Below are 7,761 nucleotides of genomic sequence, written 5' to 3' on the forward strand. Positions count from 1 at the left end.
AGAACTTTTGTGGACCAAGCAGGTTGTGTGTTAGTGATTAGCAGACTGTACGTCAGTCCCTATACCAATGAAGGACTGCTGCAGTATAGGGCAGCGGTCAGCAGTAGTGCACGGCAACCCTATGTATTGTGGACCGATAGCGGTCCTTACAGAACAGCAGACTGTAACGCACTCAGGCCTATGTACCGTAGCACCCTATACCAAGTTACCAGTCCTTATAAGAACTTTTGTGGACCAAGCAGGTTGTGTGTTAGTGATTAGCAGACTGTACGTCAGTCCCTATACCAATGAAGGACTGCTGCAGTATAGGGCAGCGGTCAGCAGTAGTGCACGGCAACCCTATGTATTGTGGACCGATAGCGGTCCTTACAGAACAGCAGACTGTAACGCACTCAGGCCTATGTACCGTAGCACCCTATACCAAGTTACCAGTCCTTATAAGAACTTTTGTGGACCAAGCAGGTTGTGTGTTAGTGATTAGCAGACTGTACGTCAGTCCCTATACCAATGAAGGACTGCTGCAGTATAGGGCAGCGGTCAGCAGTAGTGCACGGCAACCCTATGTATTGTGGACCGATAGCGGTCCTTACAGAACAGCAGACTGTAACGCACTCAGGCCTATGTACCGTAGCACCCTATACCAAGTTACCAGTCCTTATAAGAACTTTTGTGGACCAAGCAGGTTGTGTGTTAGTGATTAGCAGACTGTACGTCAGTCCCTATACCAATGAAGGACTGCTGCAGTATAGGGCAGCGGTCAGCAGTAGTGCACGGCAACCCTATGTATTGTGGACCGATAGCGGTCCTTACAGAACAGCAGACTGTACTGCACTCAGGCCTATGTACCGTAGCACCCTATACCAAGTTACCAGTCCTTATAAAAACTTTTGTGGACCAAGCAGGTTGTGTGTTAGTGTTTAGCAGACTGTGCGTCAGTCCCTATACCGCTGAAGGACTGCTGCAGTATAGGGCAGCGGTCAGCAGTAGTGCACGGCAACCCTATGTATTGTGGACCGATAGCGGTCCTTACAGAACAGCAGACTGTAACGCACTCAGGCCTATGTACCGTAGCACCCTATACCAAGTTACCAGTCCTTATAAGAACTTTTGTGGACCAAGCAGGTTGTGTGTTAGTGATTAGCAGACTGTGCGTCAGTCCCTATACCGCTGAAGGACTGCTGCAGTATAGGGCAGCGGTCAGCAGTAGTGCACGTCAACCCTATGTATTGTGGACCGATAGCGGTCCTTACAGAACAGCAGACTGTACTGCACTCAGGCCTATGTACCGTAGCACCCTATACCAAGTTACCAGTCCTTATAAAAACTTTTGTGGACCAAGCAGGTTGTGTGTTAGTGATTAGCAGACTGTACGTCAGTCCCTATACCAATGAAGGACTGCTGCAGTATAGGGCAGCGGTCAGCAGTAGTGCACGGCAACCCTATGTATTGTGGACCGATAGCGGTCCTTACAGAACAGCAGACTGTACTGCACTCAGGCCTATGTACCGTAGCACCCTATACCAAGTTACCAGTCCTTATAAGAACTTTTGTGGACCAAGCAGGTTGTGTGTTAGTGATTAGCAGACTGTACGTCAGTCCCTATACCAATGAAGGACTGCTGCAGTATAGGGCAGCGGTCAGCAGTAGTGCACGTCAACCCTATGTATTGTGGACCGATAGCGGTCCTTACAGAACAGCAGACTGTACTGCACTCAGGCCTATGTACCGTAGCACCCTATACCAAGTTACCAGTCCTTATAAAAACTTTTGTGGACCAAGCAGGTTGTGTGTTAGTGATTAGCAGACTGTACGTCAGTCCCTATACCAATGAAGGACTGCTGCAGTATAGGGCAGCGGTCAGCAGTAGTGCACGGCAACCCTATGTATTGTGGACCGATAGCGGTCCTTACAGAACAGCAGACTGTAACGCACTCAGGCCTATGTACCGTAGCACCCTATACCAAGTTACCAGTCCTTATAAGAACTTTTGTGGACCAAGCAGGTTGTGTGTTAGTGATTAGCAGACTGTACGTCAGTCCCTATACCAATGAAGGACTGCTGCAGTATAGGGCAGCGGTCAGCAGTAGTGCACGGCAACCCTATGTATTGTGGACCGATAGCGGTCCTTACAGAACAGCAGACTGTACTGCACTCAGGCCTATGTACCGTAGCACCCTATACCAAGTTACCAGTCCTTATAAGAACTTTTGTGGACCAAGCAGGTTGTGTGTTAGTGTTTAGCAGACTGTGCGTCAGTCCCTATACCGCTGAAGGACTGCTGCAGTATAGGGCAGCGGTCAGCAGTAGTGCACGGCAACCCTATGTATTGTGGACCGATAGCGGTCCTTACAGAACAGCAGACTGTAACGCACTCAGGCCTATGTACCGTAGCACCCTATACCAAGTTACCAGTCCTTATAAGAACTTTTGTGGACCAAGCAGGTTGTGTGTTAGTGATTAGCAGACTGTACGTCAGTCCCTATACCAATGAAGGACTGCTGCAGTATAGGGCAGCGGTCAGCAGTAGTGCACGGCAACCCTATGTATTGTGGACCGATAGCGGTCCTTACAGAACAGCAGACTGTAACGCACTCAGGCCTATGTACCGTAGCACCCTATACCAAGTTACCAGTCCTTATAAGAACTTTTGTGGACCAAGCAGGTTGTGTGTTAGTGATTAGCAGACTGTACGTCAGTCCCTATACCAATGAAGGACTGCTGCAGTATAGGGCAGCGGTCAGCAGTAGTGCACGGCAACCCTATGTATTGTGGACCGATAGCGGTCCTTACAGAACAGCAGACTGTAACGCACTCAGGCCTATGTACCGTAGCACCCTATACCAAGTTACCAGTCCTTATAAGAACTTTTGTGGACCAAGCAGGTTGTGTATTAGTGTTTAGCAGACTGTGCGTCAGTCCCTATACCGCTGAAGGACTGCTGCAGTATAGGGCAGCGGTCAGCAGTAGTGCACGGCAACCCTATCTATTGTGGACCGATAGCGGTCCTTACAGAACAGCAGACTGTACCGCACCCAAGCCTATGTACCGTAGCACCCTAGACAGACCAAGTTACCAGTCCTTATAAGAACTTTTGTGGAACAAGTGAGTTGTGAATGATTAGCAGACTGCAGCAGAAGGGCAGCAGTCAAGTATAATATTCTTTCTATATTTGGAAGAAAGAATATTATACGTGTACAAGCCTATTACCGTACCACTGATACCAGTCCTGAAAAGAACCTTTGTGGAACTAATAGTAACAGCAAGTCTTTAAAATTATCCTCACTGCCTGACACACTGCTTCCTGCCTGTCCCTATACAAATTGGCAAAAAAGAGTAGGCTGGAACGATTAGCTGGAACAGCTCTTTTGTGGACCTGATAGTAACAGCTAATGATGATGATGATGATGATGATGAAGAAAGACTAATCTGGCTGAGCTGTCCCTAAAATAGCAGCATACAGCGCTCTGTCCCTTTATCTAAACTGACAAAAGAAACTCAGGCTGCTGACCTAACACCTATACCAGTCCTGAAAAGAACTTTTGTGTACCAAATAGCTAGCGTTTTCTCTGTCCCTACTCCACACAGGATCCTTTCCCTACAGTGACAGAAGAAAGAATGTAAAATGGCCACCGGATCGGGTGTATTTATAGGTTAGGGGGAATGTCCAAGTGTCCATGAGCTGTCATGTCTCAATTGGTTGTCCTGTAACACATGATAAACGTGTCACGAAAGGTTAAAGTTCTTGTATACATTAAACACGTAAGTCCGCCGGGGCGAACGACGGAAAAAGGCGTTCGAACCCGCGGACGGCGAAAGTCGGAAATTCGCCGCGAAACGACCGCCGGGCGAACCGTTCGGCCATCACTAGTGAAGATGTTCTTTTATTCATTATGGCATATGACCGATATGTTGCTATCTGTAAGCCTTTACACTATCACCAAATTTTGGGGAGAAAAAATTGTTTGATATTAATTGCAGTCACCTGGATCTCCGCTTGTATAAATTCTTTATTGATAACAAAGGCAGCGTCAACTATGTCATTTTGCCAGTCAAAAATAATTCATCAACTTTTCTGCGATGTCAAAGCTCTGACCAAGATTTCATGTGCGGGAACTGAAATGTTCTTCAAGTTGTTTTACCTGGAGATGTTGTTGTTTGGCGTTGTTCCATTTTTGTGCATTGTCATTTCTTATGTAAAAATAATTACCATCATCTTAAATATTAATTCAAGAGATGGAAAGAGAAAACTCTTCTCCACCTGCTCATCCCACCTCACCGTAATCCTCCTCTACTATACAAACGCAGCATCAGTTGTACTGATTCCACAATCTCGGTACTCAGAGCTCTTGGAGCAAATCTGCACTGTGATATACACAGCAGTAACACCCATGGTAAACCCTCTGATTTACACCATACGTAATAAAGAAGTCAAGAGTGCCCTGATGAGATTGGTGAAGGGCAAGATAACTCTGAAGCCTTAAAAATATTTAATATATAGTATTAAAAAAATAAAAATTGAAAATTGAAAAAAAAAGAAACAAATTAACTATTATTCGTAGTATTACTATAGAGCTTTTACCTTTTATTATTACATATTAACATAGTTAGTCTGGCTGAAAAAAGACACAAGTCCATCTAGTTCAACCAATAAAAAAAAATTAAAAAAAGAAAAAGATATTTATACAGTATATACATATGTACTGTATACATGAATAGTCCTATATATACAATCCTTTACCCACAGTTGATCCAGAGGAAGGCAAAAAACAAACAAACCAATAAATAAATATTGGAGCACCAACAGTGCAATAAAGTATTTTTCATTGCTTTCAAATTTTGGAAAATTGCAATTCAGGCATGTAAGTATAGCATAATAGGATAGACAATTGCATAAAGTATAATACATCCTATCTGAAGGGAAACATTGATGGTTTTGGGGTCAACATTATATTAGAAATCCCCCAGGAATTTCTACCCTGCACCAGCTTGAATGAATTCCACTTGGCTGTGATAGGAAGGTTAGTAGTACCACTGTGTACAACTAAACCTACTTAAAACGAGAAATGGACCACAGCGAGTGAGTTTATTACAGCTATTCCTGTGCGGCACTACTGGACACTTTTGTAACTGTTACAACATTATTACAATAAAAGTGGATTTATTTATTATGTTTTTGCTTTATCGGGTTATTAGTGACCTTTATGTATTGTTGTGAGCGCTGATTGAAATTTTTTGCTCATTTTGTTATTGGACTCGTGGAGGATTTGTCTAATTTAATTTAGCTGCTGCAACTTTGCTTTTTAGAGTTATTTTTTCTCTTTTGTGCTGTAGAAATAACCCTATTTTTATCTTTATTTTATCTTTGCTTATTTAATGTTATGATTTTTGTTTTACAAATAAACATTTAATACATAACAAAGGATTTCCAGAGCACTATGGGTTATGCAACACAGCAGTGCAGCTTGGTTTACAATCACGTTTGTCTAAACCTTGGACCCAGATGTCTGATAAAAGAGAAGTCACTGTTTTGATCACTGATTGGAGATAACAATGGGCTTCTGTCAGCACTGAAAAGTAATGTTAAAGTGTTACTAAACTCAGGAGCCTGCAATCACAATATCGGGTCTCCTGCAGTACACAGAACATGGAAATAGTTTTAGTAAATATAAACTGCTAAAAACTCTTTCTCATCAGCAGTTAGAGCAGTCTAGTGACTTCTATCAGTGTCCGGTTAAAGCTTGTAGGAGGAGTTTTCATTCTCCCCTGATTGTCCAATGAGGCTGCAGGACCCCTGACCCTCTGTCTGGACAGTGCTGATCACATGCACTCTCTCAAGACAAAAAAACTTTCTATCAATACACACCAAACCGAGCATGTGCAGCTTGTCCCCATGAGGCACTGTACTATCAGGGGACAGTTTGGGGAATGTGGAAGAAGGGGGAAATCAGAGAAGACGGGATCAAACAGCCTTTTTACACAATGCAGATGATTAACCCCTTAGTTATTTATAACTGAGTGAGTATAACAAGCATGCGTTACTCACTCTACATGTACAGAGTGGTTTTACTGTTGTAGTTTTAGTAACACTTTGATGACCCAAAAAGACACCTTTCATTATTCACTTTACATTCTCACACATAGCTTTTACAATTGATTTGATTTATATTCATTCTCAATTAGGCAAACACTCAATTGCTGTCATGTTTTCAATTTAGAGGTGCCCTGGTTGCCCCGGTGTCTGCTTGTGTTGCACCCTGTGGACTCTGTTGCCGCTGAATGTTCCTCCTCAGCTCCTGTACCGGTGTTTGGAGTGGCTGGTGATCTCCGATATCACGCCTATGACTGCATGACCATATGTAATTGATTGTCAGGTGTTTTTTTTAATCACCCTCCCGTCTCACTTACCATAAAGATTAATCGGCTATTACCCTGTATTTTCAGACCAGTCACGAGCTTGCTCCTGATGAGCGGCACCAAGCCACGAAACGTGTCGAGCTACCAGTTTCCATGTATCTTGGTACCCCAGTTTCAATAATATCTATTTCTTCAATATATTGTATTATATATACATTTTTAATTTAATGTGAGGATCAAGAAGGCCATAGGTCATGCAGTTGTAATACTATATTAATTGTTTATTCCATCACTACTGTTGGTGGTTCCTGTATGTAATTGAGGTATGCATTTATAATCATGTTGTTATCAGCCATTACCATTGTAAAAATGTATAATGCTAATAATATGTATTTCTATGTATTTGCATTAAATGCATGTAATCATGTTTCTACAGATCAATAAATAAACTTTTTAAACAGCCACCATTGTATTTTATGTTAACCCTGTGCTTCATGTAAAGTCCATACAAACCCTTGTTTTTAATTTGTGCTTAATAGTGATAGGGATGGAGGTGCAGCGCCTTACCAGGCCATGACCTAATTTAAAGCCCAAATTTTTCCCATTTCTCCTTTCCCAATTATTTAATTACCAAAAAGACAACTAGATCTCCACCTGCTGCCTGGATAGGAGATTACAGACAATGAAAATCCCCTATTTCAAATGTAACTGACTAAAAACGGGAAAAAACTATATATATATATATACTTTTTAAATCCTGGCAATAATAAAGAAGAAAAGAAGTACAAAACATACATTTTCCTAAAACATAATAGGAAATGTGCTAAACACAAGCTTTTTTCTAACATAGGAGCAGCCACATTAGAACCTTTGTTCCCCAGACCCCCGATCCCTCCATAAAGAGTACCTGTCACCACCTATTACTGTCACAAGGAATGTTTACATTCCTTGTGACAGCAATAAAAGTGATAAAAAAAAAAAACAATTTATTAATTTTAAAATAAATAGGAATTTTTTTTAAAGCACCCCCCGTCCCCGCGAGCTCGCGAAGCAAAGAAAACGCATACGGAAGTCGCGCCCGCATATGTAAACGGTGTTCAAATCACACATGTAAGGTATTGCCGCGATCGTCAGAGCGAGAGAAATAATTTTAGCACTAGACCTCTTCTGTAACTCTAACCTGGTAACCGGAAAAAAAAAAAATTAAAGCGCCGCCTATTGAGATTTTTAGGTACCGTTGTTTGTCGTCATTCCACGAGTGCATGCAATTATAAAGTGTGACATGTTTGGTATCTATTTACTCGGCGTAACATTATCTTTCATATTATGCAAAAAAAGTAGCTAATTTTACAGTTTTGTTTTTTTAAAATTCATGAAAGTGTCCCTTTTCCCAAAAAGTTGCATTTA

At 42.1% G+C, this 7,761-nt stretch overlaps 1 protein-coding gene across 1 annotated transcript; it reads left to right on the forward strand.

Annotated features, from left to right (window-relative positions):
• Window positions 1–3,854: 3,854 nt before the first annotated feature.
• LOC143973865 (olfactory receptor 1-like) lies at window positions 3,855–5,636 on the forward strand (the record flags this gene model as incomplete). The annotated part of the gene is made up of 1 exon (XM_077474737.1): window positions 3,855–5,636. A coding segment is annotated over one exon (627 nt), but the record flags the coding sequence as incomplete, so codon positions are not given.
• Between the last annotated feature and the right edge of the window lie 2,125 nt (window positions 5,637–7,761).

This window comes from Lithobates pipiens, unplaced genomic scaffold (assembly GCF_037356315.1).
Source record: "Lithobates pipiens isolate NorthernLeopardFrog02 unplaced genomic scaffold, aLitPip1_a1.2 Scaffold_126, whole genome shotgun sequence".
In the NCBI taxonomy this organism is placed as follows: domain Eukaryota; kingdom Metazoa; phylum Chordata; class Amphibia; order Anura; family Ranidae; genus Lithobates; species Lithobates pipiens.